The 19,253-nt window shown below is 36.9% G+C and overlaps 1 protein-coding gene across 8 annotated transcripts in view; it reads right to left on the reverse strand.

Annotated features, from left to right (window-relative positions):
* Positions 1–19,253, reverse strand: part of LOC148174617 (patronin-like) — a 32,662-nt gene that overhangs the window by 11,934 nt on the left and 1,475 nt on the right. For 7 of the 8 annotated variants that reach the window (XM_088037991.1, XM_088037993.1, XM_088037989.1 and 4 more), the window contains exons 2-6: positions 4,725–4,820; positions 4,438–4,653; positions 676–906; positions 375–625; positions 217–320 (exon numbers count right to left, since the gene is read on the reverse strand). In XM_088037991.1, coding sequence (XP_087894117.1) covers positions 217–320; positions 375–625; positions 676–906; positions 4,438–4,653; positions 4,725–4,820 — 898 coding nt within the window. The remainder of the gene's footprint in view (positions 1–216; positions 321–374; positions 626–675; positions 907–4,437; positions 4,654–4,724; positions 4,821–19,253) is intronic. The other variant, XM_088037988.1, reaches the window with a different exon arrangement.

Consider the following 19,253-nt stretch of genomic DNA (forward strand, 5'->3'; position numbering starts at 1 on the left):
GCTTAGCGGTGGTAAACATGTATACAGTGCTGCCAATTATAATTTGTTTGAATAGTTAAACCAAATTTACTAAGAATTAATTCTGCCAGCCGGTTTCAAGTTGAAATTAATTGCGTCGCCGCATCTTTAGTTGGCGCTTCAAAAAAAACAAAAAAAAAACAAACGGCGAAACGAAACAAAACAAGCAAAAACACAAGTAATCTCCATCAAACTAACCGTTAAATTTATCCATCCCCGGATATCTGACGCATTTGGCAGGATGAATTTCTATCACGTTGAAGAGATCAGCGAGGAACACAATCAAATTCTGCTTCATCGAGCTGAAAACAACCTCAACAATTCAAGAGATTCTGATTGAAAGAAGACGAATTTACTCTCGCAAGTATGTGATGTCTTCCGGTTGGATATGAAAGATGGACGCCGGGAGACACCTGTTGCAGAAATCCTGCACTAGGCGCAGGTTGTGCAAGCTGTCTTGTACATTGGGGGTGTAAGAAATCTTCAAATCCGTCCAAGGTAGCTCGTCGGGGCAGTAATAAGATATGAGAGCCGCCAACGCAACGCCATCTACTAGATCTTTCAGTTCGTTGACATGGGGGAAGTCCGGGGGCTTCAGTCTGTCACCCTAAAACAAAACAGTAACGAGGAGTTTACTTCAAGGGGTTGAAAACGCACCGAGCCTTCGCCGTTCGGTACCGTGTCTGTGTCCTGTTCTATTGTCTTCCGGAGAGCTTCGCCGGCGTGCGACATCCACGCAAAGAGGCCTTGTTCGTGGTTTTCGGGAACGGAGGGCGCAGAGAAGCGCCCATGGGAGAAACGTTGGACTGCTGCTAAGACCCTGTCGGAAGTCACCACCTCTCTTGCGTACAGCGCCATTATGGACTCGATGACAGCCATGTGCGCGCTCTGGGAAATGGAAATTAAAATGAGACTCGGTACCGGCAAAAATCGACAATTGGTGATCGAAAACGCCCACGAATCTCACTTTCTAGCGACTCTAATCCATGCATCGCGGAAGATTCTCCGAGTGTTCGGTTTTAATTGGAGAAAACTGATCCTCTGAATAACAGATTATACAATTATTCTCCTTTCCACAAGAATAGACATAATCTGCATACCGTCTCGGTTTCTACAGGGTTTGGCCCAGATTCACGTTCCTCAACATCTGTTCGAAGAAGTCGACACTTTTATGGGCCGGACTTAAGTGAGATTAAGGACCGATTTCACCAACTACAGTTTAACTGTAGTTTTAACAAACTGAGTTTAGTTTAACAGATGATTTTAAACTCAGTTTTGTTTGCTCTGATTTCACCAAGGAAATAGAAGTTCCCCTAAACCGAGATTTATAAAACTGCGATCAAGACAAAAGGAACCCTGGCTTCAAATTATTGTCGCTATGACAGACTATTACGTCTTGTATCTTGAAAAACACGTTCTGGTGATCAAACGCAAGGAAAATTGAGACATTACTCCTTTTGACATGTTTGTTAACTCATCTGAATTTCAAAATTTTAAAACAAGAGACTGATTTTTTAAATGTTTGTTTTGATGACGAGCTAAATATTTGTAATATTCAGTAGTTATATCCCAAGTGCATGTCAAATACGCGTCCTGAAAACAAAAATTTGTAAAAAATCAGCCTCTTGTTCTAAAATTTGGAAATTTATCTGAGTTAACAAACGTGTCAAAAGAAGTAATGTCTCCAAATTTCATTCAAGTACTACTAAATTTAGGGAAATTACGTATTTTAATTTAGAATATTATTATTTGAACTATTTTACCAGCTATTACCTTAATTTTTATTGCTTTACCATCTCTACGATTAATTTACATTCTTGATGAAACTAATAACCCAAATATTTAGCTCGTCCTGAAAACAAAAATTTCTAAAAAATCAGGCTCTTGTTCTAAAATTTTGAAATTTGGCTGAGTTAACAAACGCGTCAGAAGGAGTAATGTCTCCAAATTTCATTCAAGTTCGACAAAAATTAGGGAAATTACGTATTTTAATTTAGAATATTACAACATTTTGGCTCGACCTGAAAACAAAAATTTAAAAAAAATCAGCCTCTTATTCTAAAATTTTGAAATTTGGCTGAGTTAGCAAACGTGTCCAGAGGAGTAAGTCTCCAAATTTTAAAAATTAAAAATGAAGATTAAATTTATCAAATGACAGATCCAGCACTGGCGTATCATGTGGCAAAAAATCGCCATTAATCAAATTAGTTTTTATTGTCTAAATGTGGTTTCGATTCACGTTGCTCGCCTATTTGGAGTGTTCATTGATGACGCAAAAGAAAATGGCACTCGTTCGGGGTTTTCTGTTGCCGACAAGCAAATAATGAAATTATGTCCCTCTGACGCCAGTTGATTCTACGCCCATGTGTCAACCCTTCCGCTAAGACCTACGTGCAAAAATAATTAATATTAAGAATAATCACTTTGTATTTTTGCAATTTTCTCAAGAAAGTTGCAGAACTGCGCAATAGAACCGATAAAATTGTTTCGTAAAGGAAAAATGACTACCATTAAGACATTCTATCGTATATCGATCTGTTTAATAATGAGTGGTTAAATTGCGAGTATTGAGAACGGAAACGTGGGGAAAAACAAGAGAAAGAATGCGACAAATTGGTGAAAAAAATTCAAAGTGTGCCAATTTAACAAAGAAAAGAATAACTTAAATGGAGTGAGAAGTAAACATCCTGCAACCTGGCAAAAGTGGAAAAAAGTCGAATTAAGCAATTTGGAGACTTTAGTTTTCGGTTCTTTTTCTTGCATTTTTTCTGCTCTTAAAGAATGAAATTTAGTACGAAAAAAACGATAACATCTTCAAACACTATTTTATAACGAGCTAATACGTTCGCCTAGACAAAATAAGTTGGGAACACCCTCCAGCCCCAGAGGAAAGGAAGTAAGCGTAAATTACTGCTCCGCCGAGCTTCAACAATCACGCAACATGATTTTATTAACGTTCTTCGCCTCGGCGCAATTTTTAAAAACTTGAAAGCTCTCACTAACATTCCGCAAAGTCATTGCTATTTTTACAGACAAACAACTGTTCCACCTGCATTTCTTATCTACACGTTCTTCGGTCCCGACCACAATCGATTACGATTAAGACTCCATTAATTTTGCATTCCCGTGTTGCGTTTTTTTGTACATTACGTAGAGGCAGACTGTAAAATCCGGTTCGTGTAAAAAATGGTTAATTGATTCTATTCTTCTTCTTCTCCGTGGCTGAGGGCCGATTTCACCACTCACTTAAACTAAAATTAGTTTCCCTTAAACGTAGATCAACATAATGATTTCACCAACATTTTTAAACTGAGTTTAGTAGTAATCTACGTTCACCAAGTAACTGGCCAATTTCAACCAGTTAACTATCTAAAACTGAGATTAATGAATTGCCAATTTTTGACGATTGTATTTTCATCAAAATTGAGAGAAAAAAAAGTGATTTTTGGTGATTCTAGTAAGAATGAGAGTGAATTTGTGGTTCCAGGAGGCCTAACAGACTGCATGCATAGTCTAGATGCTAAATATTGCTCTAGGAATGTATCTAAAAGATTTCACCTCGTAAAGCCAAGAAGCACTGTTAGTTTTGAAGCCAATTGCAAAGTTACTTGAATTTTGAACACAGATGAAAACAAAATAACAACAAAGTTGTGATTGATTGAAATTTTCTGAGGGAAATAGTCAAAATTAAAAAACGTAATTTTGCTTATTTTAGTAGTACTTGAATGAAATTTGGAGACGTTACTCCTTTTGACACGTTTGTTAACTCTTTTAGAACAAGAGACTGTTTTTTTAGGAATTTTTGTTTTCAGGACGAGCTAAAAATTTGTAATATTCTAAATTAAAAATACGTAATTTCGCTAATTTTAGTAGTAGTAATTTTAGTACTTGAATGAAATTTGGAGACATAACTCCTTTTAACACGTTTGTTAACTCAGCCAAATTTCAAAATTTTAGAACAAGAGACAATTTTTTTTAGAAATGATTGTTTTGAGAACGAGCTTTTAGTGAAATATACAGGGTGTTACACTAAAATATTTTATGGTTTGTACACCAGATTTGCCACGTGTATAATAATTATAATGCACTTCGTCTAATTTGCATCTTCGCGTTAAATTTCCATTTTAACGACCGTAACACGTTTCTAATTGACACTAGCACCCAAAAAATCATTTAACCGTTGATTTACCGCCTAGATAATCTCGAAGATGCGCTTCCTCAACCGCAATCTTAGAAATTTATTAACCTTTCCATCAACACTCACTCTCGGCCAACGTCCATAAAACCCAAACCGCCAATAAAATCACCGACTTGAAACTTATTTATTTACATCGCAAACAAACATCCCTTTTACGCCAAACAGCTTGAATCCGTAAACGGAAATAATCGAAAATTCCGTAACGAGCGACTTCAACTTACCATCCGAAGAGGATTCGTCTGTATGAGGGTGGTTTCGGTCAACTGCGCGTCCGACGGTTCCGACACGTACACTCCTTTCCTGGCCAACGTCTGCAGGATGGCCCAATGATTCAGGTTGTGATAGTTTGGGTCCGAGTAGATGTTGCCCAACGCCAAGCAGTAAATTTCGGCGTTGGCGAGCGCCCTCACGATCTGCGGCTTCAGATGTTCCTGCTGCTGCGGAATTAGGTGACCGCAACGATTCAATTAAGTTATTTATGAAACGCGATGGGGATGAGACGGCTTACCTCGTGATCCCGGTAGAAGGGCTCCCTCAGATTTTCGGGCACTTTGTTGTTGAATGCCTTGGAGAGGAGCCATTTCACGGACGCCCGCTGCTTGGCCTGGAAGAGATAACGCCGAGGTTAGAAAATTTGATTAAACGAGGATTCGGTACGATAAAAACAGCGTGATTGGATTATTTATATAGTGGGCGGGGGGCATCTTGCCAACGTGTGTCTGAGCTTGACTTTTAAACGTCAAATAATTGACAGGTGTGAACGACAGATATGAAGACGTACGTTTTTCGAGAAACAAACAACGTCGCTAAAACTTGACAATGCAGTCAACATAAATTTGAGTTTTCAGCGCCCACTGAGATGTCAAATATTCTGAAATGAACTATTTTAATACCGAGTGACTCTTTTTAATATTAATCAAAGGTGGCTTTGCATTTTAGCACGTAGGTCTAGTAGCGAATTTCCACACTGATTGAAGTGTTGACACATGGGCTTAGAATCAACTGAAGTCAGGGGACGTAATTTCATTATTTGTGTATTGGTAACAGAAAACAAATTTGTTTAATGGCAAAATATTATTACATGATACGACAATAGCTCCAAGGTACTTGTCATGAATCCGTCATCTGTCAAATTTAGGTTTTAGCCGTCTCGATAACTTTTATTCTTTTGAAAGACATTTTTTCCATTTTGTGGAAAATCGTTTGGTGTAAGAAAAGAAACACATATTTCGAAATTTTTTATTTTCAAGGTGATCGAAAAATCTCCGACATTTACCAATAAAATTGCTAATTTTGTCAATTTTCATTCTAAAACAATGAAATTTAAGGAAGTTACTACTTTTAAATTACTTATTAATTGTACCAAAATTTCAAAATTGTAGAGCAAAAAACACAAATTTTAGAAATTATCATTTTTAAGAAGAGCCAAAAATCTTCAACATTTTGAATAAAATTCCTAATTCTGTCAATTTTTGTTTTATTTTTATAAAAATTGCGGAGATTATTGCTTTTAAACTCTTATCAACTGCCCCAAATTTCAAAATTACAGAGCTAAAAACACAGATTTTAGTATTGAGTCGTGTGCGCAAAGTGTGTGTAAACCCCTTCTCGGTCGATTTCTCGCTTCTTTTTAGAGCAATCTTGCGTCATTAGAACTGATTTTACGCAGAATTTCGCGCAGATTCCAAATCCGGCCTCAAAATCCACGTACGACGACAAATAACCGAGTTATGGCCGTTTAAATACAGCCATAGAACGTAAGAACTAAGTATAAAAAAGAACTAATAAAAACAAAAACGCGAATGCTGGCAAAAAGAAAAACAGACCGACAAACTCAACCATAAAGCAGAGAAAAGAAACGACATAAAACCACACCTAAAAGAAAGACAAAATCTGGGATTAAGTAAAGTACTTAACGCTCTCGAAACAAATCGTAAATAGAAGAAATATTCAATTTCAATATTCAACACTTAATCGGGCTATAAAATTAATTACAACAATAAATCTCCAGTAAGTGTGAAATACTTCAACCAACACAAAATTTGATTAAAGATAAAAATTATCGGCAGTAACGATATGCGCAAACACTTAAATTGCAATCCTTTAGGCACTTGAGTCATCGGATGTTGACAATTTTACCTACTCATGTTAATGACGCGAAAACGTTGATCTAAAAATAATTCTTTCTAAGTAAAAAATAACTCAACCATTTGACTCCTACAAAATATTTTCATATTTATTTATTTGTATCTTAAGATTGAACAATGTAAACGCAAATTGTGTAATTTCTCACTGCCATTACCTCATTAAAAACGAAAAACTTAAATGTAGAAATTATTAAAATGAACTAATTTGATGCAGCGACAGGTAACTGCCATCGATCTTCCCTCGCTGAAATTACCCCCATATCTCGCTAAGTGACTTCACGGAGGAAAAAAAAACGGTTTCGTTATCGGGAAAATTTGGGAGCGATGTCGCCCAAAATAACGCATAGCATGTCGGATTATAGTGCTATCGATCACTACTAAAAATATTTGCAGGTCACCCAAAAACTACGATAAATGAATTAGAAATTAAATAAGTACAAAAAAAGCGGTGAAAAACTGCTAAAACGTTACTCTTTTAGAGACATCTGCCGAGATTAATTTTCCTCACGACTTTTTCCTTCGAAGGAAACTTTCCTCATTCCTTCCGACAAAAGATCAGGTGGAAAAAAAACCTCTAAAATCTTCGAAATTGTTGGATTTAGGCCGAGGGGCGTCAGCACAACCAAAAACAATACGAAACGCGAATATTTCGTTTTTATTATTATCAATTCGTGGCGTGCGAAGCTATTTCAAGGTGTTGGGAAACTTATTTGTATTTCCTCCAAGCGTACCGTTAATTGTATGTTTAATTTCCATTCGAATTATTCGTTTGCTGATCGATTATACGGTAATTTGATGTTAAAAAAATGTGAAGAGAAAATAGAAAACGGGACAGTGTGACCTTCACATGACAAAAAATCGGAGAAAATTATTTTCAAGACACGGAGTAATTAAATGGTGGCATTTAAACAATTTACGACGACTTCATAGAAAATACTCGTCGTGGTTAATTAATTATTCCTCTCGAACGCGTGTATGAAATAGTAGAAATATATTTAATGTTTTCTAAGTCTGTTGATATTTATGAGACCATTGTGATTTGACCTGGAGGTCGTCTCTGGAAATAGATCATTTGACGTTCATATTCCAAATTGTGGAAGTTTCTCTGAGTAATTACAAGAGTTATGAAGAAAAATCTACGTTTTTTATGGACTTTTTATCAAACAAAAATCTTTAGCGGACTGTCAAATAAATTGCTACTTTTGCGCCTCGTCCGACAGTGAATCAGAGCAGAATTTCGCGCTGAATCCAAAACTACCATCATTTTTCACGTCCGTCAACAAATAACAGAATAAGAGGCGTTTGAAATTTAATATATCTCTGGAATTAAGGCGAATATAAAAAATTTCCTTTCGAAATCGTTTTTCTCGCAAATTTTTAACATTTTCCAAAAGTTGAAAGTTTGAGTTTTTTGAAAAAAATGCACGAATTCGGAATTTTATGTTTTGCTACTTTAGCGCCTCGTCCAATTTTGAATCTAGTCTACTTTATTTTGCGCACTAGCTTAAAAACGCCATTAAAACACCCATAAAAATGTCCGCTGTGTAATAAGGAAGAGACATTTTATTATTTCGCTGTCCGAATTTATCGATTCTTATCGAAACGGCATTTTAACAAAATTGCCCAAGACTTTTTAAAACAGAAAAAAACGTGATGATGGAAATTACCACTTAATAGTTTTAGAAAAGCCAAAGAGAAATAAAAATTAATTGGCCCCAACTATGCTAAATTGTCGCAAAATTAGGGATCCAACTTTCACCCAACCTGATCCGGTAAAAATAACTAATAAAAGAATAAATTAACTGCTACTAAATTTTATATTCAAGTTTCACGGCCTAGTCCGGTAAAGCCCCCAATTCCGGTCGTTCAGGAAACACGCAAGCAAATTTTCGAAATTTGATAAACTCTAGAAAATTTCTACGATTATGCAAGCACAAGTTTCGAGGAAACTAAACGCTATTAAACCAACGTCTCTCTAAAACAATGAACCTCTACTTCCTGCGAACCATTTCCATTAAAATTTCATGCATTCCAGCATCCAGTGAACGTACCATATTTACGATGGAACTATAACAAATCGGCGCTTTCGATAGCCACCGGTTAATTGGATAAGTGCAAAGTGCTCTTTCTTATCTAACCGAGAACGAACGTTCTAATCTAATGCATTAAGTCAGTGCGTTTATTTTCGTCTTAATCCTCCCATTTCCCATTGTATTTCTAAGAAAGCGACATGTGACTTTTCGTCCCGAGACCATTCCTTGCATTTTCATGAGAGGAGTTGAGCCAACTCGGCCGATCTGGGAATGTAAATAATGCGGAAATGTTAGGAGCATGGGCGTAGAATGTAATTATTTTCAACGGAGTCGTAAATCGTAACAATTTTACGAAAAATAACTCCGTTGAAATTATAACCCGGGGAAATATTATTATTGAGAAAAATGTTTGCGGCTATACAACACCAACACTTACTTGTGTCCTTGGAACACAGGTCGAAGTAGAGACGGGTAAACTGACAAATATTGAACTTTCGAATTAGGGGGCGACAAGCAAACGCTAACGAAGACAATTATGGATTATGCTAACAGGAATTGCAAAGAAATGGTTAATTTTAGAAGAGGTAGATGGATTAAGTTCATCGTTAATCTCTGATAAATTTACATCAATTTTTCTTTCTTTTGTGGTAACCACGGGTCATTGTCGCCGCAAAATTAATTATAATCGTCAATTACTTTTCTTTCTCATAAAGAGCGAAAATAAGGCAAGTCTTATGGGTAATTAGAGGTAATAAACGACCTGTCGTGACATTAAATGAGCTGGGAAGACGACAAAAAGCAGTTTTTCAAGTTTTTAAAAACTCAAATTCAAAAATCAAATGTTTTTTATTACGATAAAAATATCAGTCAATCGCCTCTGAACTGATTACAAATTTGTCATAGTCGGTTCGTTGTCAGATCCTATTAATCCTGAAAACATGGATAAATGTCATGTTGAATTTATCGCTAAAGGATTAATTTGATAGGATCTTTAAACTTTGCTGAACAAAAACATTGATGTATCAATTCGTAAAACGAAATGTCCTAAAATATAAACAAAACGTTCGATATCTCCCTAATTCTTAGATACTTGCGATTTTTTAGCCAAGAAATCGTCCTTAGATTTTCCAAAAGTCAAAAGTTCGCGAAAATTCATGACTAAAAATATGCGAAATTTCTGATATCGATATCTTAATTATTTTTTCGAGTAAACTTGCGTCATTATACATCATTTTACGCAGAATTTTCCACAGATTCAAAATCAGGGATTCAATTCAGATCCGACAACGAATAACTGAGTTATGGCCGATCAAAGTTTCGCATAGTTGATTTTCAATTTTCCTAATTTTTAAAGTTAAATATCTCGGAAACTATTAGAGATATTGAGATGTGGTTTGCGCCAACGATTTTCTCGCGATTTTTTACATAAGAAATAGTTCTTAAATTTTCCAAAAGTCGAAAGTTGCAGTTTTTCGCAAAAATTCATGACTAAAACTATGCCTAATTTCTGATATCGATATCTCGCTAATGTTTGGAGTAAACTTGCGTTATTATAGCTCATTTTACGCAGATTCCAAGTCCAACAAATAACCAAATTAAACGCGATTAAAGTTGCGGATAGTGAATTTATAGTTCCGTGATTGTACATTGATTGATGATCCTCCTCTCCCTAATTACTCCCGACTCCCGTGTAAGCCACCCAATGACCCCAGCATACGACTTCCACCAGAAATGCCACTTCTAATTTAAGACCTCGTTACCTTACGTAACACCCAGACGGATTCTTGGCAGGAATCGACCGAAGAAAAACAACAAGAAACATAAACCACTTCTGTGTTTATCCGCACGACGAAACCCAATCCTATAGAAGCCCTCCATGTACATTTAACTCGCGGAAAATCCGAAACTTTTCAATTTTCGCATCCGCACCTTGGCGTATTTCCATTTTCAATTTCGGATCGGCGCCGTTAAACAACATAAATTGCGATGTTTGCTCTTCTAAAAACGAAAGAGGAAAGGTAAACGCTGGCCGGGTGGTAATCTGGCACTGCGACATGCAATAATTTTAACTTTACACGACGAGCTTCTTTCCTGCTGGCGAGATAAATATCCCGTCTGATCGCGGCAGGCTCTACATTCTGCATGTTTGACATGTCAAAAGTGTCAACGGTCACACTGTTTTAACCTCAAAGTAAAGAAATGACAAGCAGTGGCACCAACATAATACAAGTTTCGCCCCAAGATGTTCCATATATGGGTAGTTTCTATTTCCGTCAATTTTCAAAGTAAATAAACATTTCTTGTTTGTAAACACGTAAAATTTCGAGCTCCTGTTGACACCCAAAAATGGTAAACCCGAACTAAATCAATGCAAAATTTATAAACCTGCGATATTAAAAATTCCTCTAGTCCGGCCCCCAAAAACGGCAAAACGTGTGGGCCAACAGGTCTACAAAGCCACCACCAGCCCAAACCTCAACCATCTGACAACTCGCCGCTAACTCCATCCACAAACATCTTCTCCTCATTCTAGGGAATCATCAGCTTTCTCTCCTCCGCGCGATTTCTCACAAATTTCCATCGTCCTCGCAGGCGTCGATCGGTATGTAGTTGCAGGATTTGTGCAACATATGGTACTTTTAAGGTTGTACCATCCCACACGTGCTAAATAGTCGAGTGGAAACCGAAAGCGAACCGTAAAGGACGACGATTTACCGGCAGTTCGCCCACTTCTCCAACGACCTTATTGATCAGGTGAATAGAGAACAGAATTGGAAGAGACGCCAACGCGTTCACCACTTTTCATCGCACTGCTGGTTACGTCAAATTGTCTAAGAAAAGTATGATGTAACCAGAGATTGGCTCAATTGATCTAATTTGGACGAGATGAGAGCGAACGCGGACGAAATTTCATTCAGTGAGCGAAGTTTAAAGTACGGTAACCTTGACCGAGTTGTAAGGACCTAACGGGCTGAAATCGATCACTTTCGCCCCTTCGTACACAAATAGCTGTCCACGAATTTTTCGAACTTTGATATTTCCCCGGATGATGTTCGATTAACCCCGCAATTTGTTTCGGTTCATAAGGGTTGTTTAAGCCCTCCACGACGCCCACGTCCATTCGTTGACGAGACAGTAAAAAACAATTCGCTCACGCAGGTGGAAAACCGCTTTTCTTGCCAAAAACCTTAGGAGAAACTTAAGGAAATTATGGCAACCGCAACTTCAAATCACTTATCCCAAAAACGAACTTCTTGTTCGCTTTGTTCACGTAATAACTTCTTTCTTTCGCAGCGATGTCAATCAATAAACCTGCAGACTCCTACTCAATCAAGAACAAAAATAGTTCAGTAAATTGGACTCTGACTGAAAATACTGTTTTAATATCCTAGACCCGGGAGGATTTATTACAGACTTCAAGAGAACTAACGGGAAATCGACTGTGAAGAGACTATATCGTTCGTGAAAATGAGAGAAATCTACAAAGATGTGGACGATATGGTTTATTTCGGTGTTAACAGCTTCCGGAGGTCGATGTAATTTCGGTACGGGATCTCCCTCAAGATTATGATTAAGTGCATCGTTGAACAAGAAATAATTGTGCGGAAGATTGAAGGACGCGGAGTAATAACATGTAATTGTGCATCATCGAACGTTCGCAGGAAGATAATGATGATAAATCCAGGAATGAAGTAATTATTACGTTGAAACTGGAAGAAGTGCCGAAGATGCTTGTCTATTGTCGTGAAATTAGTTTTTACAAATTTAATAATCAAAATTACTTGAACTTGATGTTTTTATCGTTGTTTACATAGCTAATATAATATTTTCTTTAGGCAGATAACGTGGTGCTATTTTTATCAAAGACTCCGCAACAATGAAATGAAGTTGTTGAAAGAAAATCATAGGTCTCGCGTGAAAACTGTTTTTCTAACAAATCACACGATTTCCGCTGCTAATCAAACACTTTATTAACTTAATCCGGAGCCAGGATTTCAATTAATACGTCAAGGTGAATTAAAATCGTTTCAAATTACGAGGGCGGGGTGAAATATTCCGGACCTGAACAGGAAAATAAGCAATTTTTGTAACAATTCGTATTTATTTTTCAACATAATCTCCATTGAGGTCGATGCATTTACTCCAACGATGTTCCAATGCTTTTATTCCAGATTAATAAGTGCATTTGTCGAGTTCCTCAAAATATTCGTTTACGGTGTCGACCACTTGGTTATCGTTTGCAAATCTTTTTTCACCAAGCCGTTTTTTAAGATTTGGAAATAGATGGAAGTCACATGGGGCTAAATCTGGAGAATATGGAAGCTGATGTAGCAATTCGAACTTTAATTCATAGATTTTAGCCATTGCAATGAGGGACGTGTGAACTGGTGCATTGTTTTGATGGATCAGTATTTTTTTTTTTTCGCTAAATGTAGTCGTTTTCTTTTATTCTCTTCGTTTAATTTTTGGAGTAAATATGCATAATACTCTCCATTGATAGTTTTTCCTTTTTGAAGATAATCAATAAAGATTATACCTCGTCCATCCCAAAAAACTGTCGCCATAACTTTACTAGCCGATGCAACCACCTTTACCTTCTTTGGAGCTGGTTGTCCTTTTACCGTCCATTGTTTGGACTGTTGTTTGGTTTCTGGAGTATAGTGATGGACCCATGTTTCGTCAACAGTAACAAACCGACGCAAAAATTCGGTTGGATTCGCTGATAGAGGGACAAACATTCGGCCGAAACGTCCATTCGACATTGTTTTTGATCAGGTGTCAACAAACGCGGCACCCATCTTGCGCAAAGCTTTTTCATACATAAATCTTCGAGCAAAATTTTTCGTACCCGTTCTGTTGAAATGCTTATAGTCTCTGCTATTTTACCCACTTTTATTCTTCGATCAGCTAAAACGACTTTATGGACTTTTTCTATTGTTTGTGGTGTAGTAGCCGTAATGGGTCATCCACTGCGTGGTTCATCACTTGTGCTTATCCGACCCATCTTCAGTTCAGCCACCCAACGTTTAACAGTTGTGTTCGAAGGAGAAAAGTCCTCTAAGGTTGCGTCCATCTCCTTTTTAATTTCGGTTGGATTTAAACCTTTTAAAAAAAATATTTAATCACCGCTCAAATTTCAAATTTGCCTATTGTACAAAAATTGCTTACGGCGTTGACTTCGAAGGACTACTGTCAATCTAATAAGCGACATATTGACTTGAAAATTTAAAGGTGACTTTATAATGGATAAAATTAAATAGTGCCGTCAAAAGATACAATGACATGGAGCATTATCTATGCGAGGCCCGGAATATTTCACCCCGCCCTCGTAGATTATGAACAAGTAGTCACTAAATGATGAAATAATTAATGAGGTAAACTAATTCATTGGAATCCAAACACACAAGTAAATAACCGCCGCCCCCGTCTAACCACCTCACGCCACTCTCAGTAATTGCCAAGCTTTTGTCAAAATAACTCCGAATTTCCCCTTGTGTTTGGTCCCCGTCCAAACTCTTCATAACAATGCACCCTTTTCTAAGGTTATTACCACCAAGGGTGTGCTTTTCCATTGGGACTTCCGTGTAAAACCACTTATCACAACACGTTTTAAAAATAGCGGTTGTTCTCCGTACCAATTTATAGTTAGGAGTTTGAAGGATAATGCAAAATCGACTTACCGATTTTAAAAATGGCTTTAAAAAAATTATTGACGATTCACACCAACTTAACAGGACTTTAATTTGATAGAGCAATTATAGAGCAATCCGACAATGCAATTCAACTTTTCCAGCAGCAGTCTGCAATTCTTTCAGAACTTAGAGTTTGATTAACTGATTTAACACAAATACAGCGATGTCCAATTTTAAATTTGATTTTAAATTGTCAAAATTGCTTTAATAAACGTGTATTAAGGACCAGTTTGAAAAAAAATTTATATAAAAAAAAAATTATCAAATTTTGCTTCAATTCTGCAACGCAATGTAGTTTAAGTTCACTTTCTAATATTTTCAAAACGTTTTTGGCGCTGTATTCGCAGAGTAGAGCTCAAAATCCATAAAACTACCAGTTTTTATAAATATTCAACAGCTAAATCGCGAGAAAACATCAGAAATCTTCACAAAATCTGCAAAATTTGTAGAAAAATCCGCTTATTTTGATAAAAAATTACGATTTTTCGTACATTCTGGCCGTTTTCTTGGTTGGATTCGCAGAGTAGAGCTCGAAATCCAAAAAACTAGAAATTTTTATCAATATTCAACGGCTAAATATATAAAAAAATTTATATCGCAAAATTGCTTTAATTAACGTGAATTAGAGACTAGTTTGAGAAAAAAACTTAATTTATTTAAAAAAAATCAAATTTTCAAATTTTGCGTTTATTTTGCGGTGCAGTTTGAGTTTACTTTCTAATGGATTTTCAAAACGTTTTTGGAGTTGTTTTGGCAGAATAGAACTCAAAATCCATTTTTATCAAGATTCAACGTGTAAATCTGGAGAAAACGACAGAAATTTGCAAAATTCATAAAGAAATCCCCTAATTTTGATGCTATATGACAATTTTTCCTAGATTCTGGCCGTTTTTATCAAAATTCAACGGCTAAATTTGGAGAAAACGGCAAAAATCTGCAGATCTAACTATTGGCAAAAAGAAAAAGGTGAATAACACGGTTGTTTGGGTTTTATCGAGTGGATTAGATTAGATTGAAGCTACATTCTTAAAACTTAATCTTCGTAATGTGGTTAATCTGGGTCAGAATTGGGCGCCTTTTATGTCGATCGATTAGAATAATTTGAGTTTCTGGTAGTAATCATCACAGTGGTGCTATAAAAATAAATTAGCTTGAAATTGGAGAAATCAAAATTATGATAACAATGACGATATCTAGTTTCTATTCTTAATTTCTCCAATCGTTGTTTTAACACTTGGAAGTCCAGTCTTATAAGATTATCAAAAATTAAAACATCAGTCAACACCCCCAACAAATCTTTGATCAAACGAAATCCCACTCATTCCATTATGCAAACTCCGCGATTTTTCTTGAGCAACCGTTTCGCCAGAAAAAGAAGCACTTCTGTCGTCTAGACCGTGCAAAGAAGCCGCACTTTCCGCATGACTCGTCACTTTTCTATGAGACCCACTTTGTTCTTTTTTCCGTACTTCGACCTTCGATGGTCGGTTTGTAATTATGCGGTATGCCTGTTATTACAGATAAATCCGCGCAGAACGAGAAAAACGAAATGATACCACCTGTTGATGGGAAAGGCGAGACAGGAGCCCCCTGAGCCAAATCAACCGGCACAGAGGGATTTCCGGCATGTGTCTCAAAAAGAAGTATTTGCTAGATGCTGCGAGAAAAAATCCGAGAAAATTATTAGCTAATTGCCTGTGATTAAACCGGTTTTTGTGGTCAGATGGACGTTTAACGGTTGAATGGATGCAAGGAGTTTTTGTGCAAGTTGAAGAAGAGAAGCTGAAATTGTCAATGACGATCGTAATTTCACAACAAAGCGCCACGGTCGTACCAATGACTAATACCACAATAATTCCCTAATACGGCCTTAGACAATAAAAAATTACCTCGGATGAAAACCGTCTTTGTTCAAATCGAAGGAAGTGACATGCGGTTGATGGGGCAACAAATTCTTCAAGAAGTTAATTTGTTCGCACCGACATAAAAAAAATCCCCAAGAAATTTATCGTCGGTTATGTGTGCATTTTCGAGAGGTCTAAAGTTAGACGAAATTACAAGAAAATCAGGGGAAGTTGAACGAAATCACAAGAAAATCAGCGAGGGAATCAGGGGAAGTCTAAAGTTAGACGAAATCGCAAAAAAATCAGGGGAAGTAAACGAAATCACAAGAAAATCAGAGAAAGTTAGAGAAAAATACAAGAAAATCAGAGGAAGCTGGACGAAATCACATGAAAATCAGGAGAAGTTGAACGAAATCACAAGAAAATCAGCAAGGCAATCAGGGGAAGTCTAAAATTAGACGAAATCACAAAGAAATCAGGGAAAGTTACACGAAATCACAAGAAAATCAGGGAAAATAGGACGAACTCACAAGAAAATAAGGGGAAATAGGACGAACTCATAAGAAAATCAGCGAGGAATTCAGAGGAAGTCTAAAGTTAGACGAAGTAACACGAAAATCAGGGAAAGTAGGAAACAAGTGACATGTGGTTCACGGGGCAACAAATTCTTCAAGAAGCTAATTTGTCCGCACCGACATAAAAAGTCCCCAACAGATTTATCGCCGGTTATGTGTACATTTTCGAGAGGATGTTTAAAATGTTAAACACGTGTCCGGCACGTACGAATGCTTAGAACAAAAACAATCGCAATGTTATCCTACAATACAATTCTTTGTGGTGATTGTAGTGCAACCGACAAAGACTTTTCTGGCGTTCCTAGAATTGGTCAGAGATCGACATTCATTTCGAAGCTGAATTGCTGCCAAATGGGACGATCCATCAGATGAGATGCTCATTTTGGATCAGCGGTTTTGTTATTCCGGTAGAGATAAGATACGCGATTTTACTGGAAGTTGGTTGATTTCCAGATTATACAAATTACCTTTTTAGCTCTGGGATCGAAATTCGAAACCAGAGCAGTACAATCGCAATTATCTTAATTGCAATCAAACAATATTTAACGACTTAAATCCTCTCTGATTGGGTGCCGCTTGATAAAAACTCAATTCAAATTTTCGTATGTAAACAACACCACGCCTCATTGAACTAAAAATTGAATAAAAAAACCCAATTTAAGTTCGCCGAGTTGATCTCGTCTGCATAAACTATCAAAAATGACCACCGAAGACATTGCACAAATTTTAATGAGAAAGAGGGCAACGCTTCCTAAATATAAGTCAATAACACGCGACTTCCTGGTAATAAACGACACAATAAATATTTAAGCGTGATATTTATTCCTGCCTTTGCACGTGAACTTTCTTTTTGCTCTCGTCAGCCGGCAGATGGCCCACTTCCAATCAAACTAAAAAAAAAACGATATTTACAGTGTAAGTGACCAGTGACACTCCAACTCCTTCGTTCTTCTGGCGGTAGTCCTCGCCGTGGTTGTACTCCGAAAAGGAACTAACCGTCGTCACTGTCAACACCATTTTATCACTACACCAAAAACGAAAACATTACACAACCGACTTAGATCGAGCGCCACAAATGACTGAGCATGGAATGCGTAGTCGTGCACGGGCTAGCAGTCAACCTGTGATGATGACGACGATGGAACTGGAGAAAAAGTGAGAGGGGACTTGGAATCTCTCAAAACGAAACGTTTATACAGTTGCGAGTTTTTCTTGGTTGTGGTTTTAATTGTGGGCACGCCACTGGGGACGAGTTGCGACATCGGAATTTGCAGTTTCGCGGAGGTTTTCTCTGTGGAGATCGACTACTTTCTTCGGAGAGGATCATTTTCGCTGGAGAAGTGAAGATGCAGGGCAACCAGATCAAAAGTTAAAATATTTGCTACATTTTGTTGGTTTTATTGCGTTGTTTATTTGTGCTATCGTCTCCTGATATCTATAGATAATAACATAAAATAAACTATTTTACTGCTCTGTAGTAATTATTGTTCCTGTTCCTTGTACCGATTTAATGACAATTAGTCATGGCCGGTTAAAACTTGATGCGGTAATTTCTCTAGTACTACAATTTCCGATAAAAGCTACAATAAATCATAAAATCTCACATTCCTTGTAAAAACCGAGGGGAAGTCTGACGAAATCATAAGAAAATCGGGGGAAGCTGGACGAAATTACGAGAAAAGCAGGGGAAGTTGGACGAAATCACAAAAAAATCAGGGAAAGCTAGACCAAATCACAAGAAAATCAGAGGAAGCTAGACGAAATCACAAGAAAACCAGGTAAAGTTGAACGAAATCACAAGAAAATCAGGGGAAGTTGAGCGAAATTACAAAAAAAATCAGTGAGGAAATCAGGGGCAGTCTAAAGTTAGACGAAATCACAAGAAAATCAGGAGAAGTTGGACGAAATCACAAGGACCCCAGCGAGGAAATCAGGGGAAGTCTAGTGCATGGCCATTTAACAGAAATCACGTCTTGGTTGTCTTTTCCGACGCCACCGGCGATGCTGGTGCAACACCAAAAAATGTTAAAAATGCCTTCGATGGCCGTTTACAGCACAAATTATTATTATTGCTTTTCTGACGTAAACAAAATGTCCACTTAATGTTGTCGTTCAAGCAAGTAAATCAAAATCAAGGCTAACTTGTTTATGCATCGGCCCACAGAAGCAAGAAAACTGTGAAAAAATACGAAAACAGACCAAATGTTGCGACATCTGAGAAATAAAGTTTATTTAATTTCACGAATGTCTGGAGGTTTGTTAAAAGTGCATCGACTAGACTGTCATCCAAACAAATGAATGCAATTTTGCAAGTTGATTTCGACTCGCAAAAAGCGCTCTCGTAATTGCTGCGGTTTCTTGTAATAATTACAACTTCGTTAATTCGATATAATTCCCTAGTCATGGCTTTCTCCGCCCATTGTCCAATATTTTCACACTGTTTTTTCAAACGAAATATCTGGGAATTCATCAGGATCAAATTTATCTACATTTATTCACAATTATGTTACTACACTTAATTAACACACTGAAAAAAAAATGAAGGACGATGAACTTTTCAAAACAAAACACCTGGAAATCCATAATTTTGTATTTATAGCAATAAAAAAGTTCAATGTTTGAATTTCGTATCGTTCATTGTTATTGTCGGATCAATAACAAATAAAATGAGGAAAGTAGCTCGTGGATTTGTAAATTCAAAATCTCATTAAAATTTTTACAATCCACTGAAAGATAAAATTGAAA

Source organism: Gnatocerus cornutus, chromosome 5, assembly GCF_029298725.1.
Source record: "Gnatocerus cornutus isolate USDA-ARS CGAHR chromosome 5, icGnaCorn1.1, whole genome shotgun sequence".
In the NCBI taxonomy this organism is placed as follows: Eukaryota; Metazoa; Arthropoda; class Insecta; order Coleoptera; family Tenebrionidae; genus Gnatocerus; species Gnatocerus cornutus.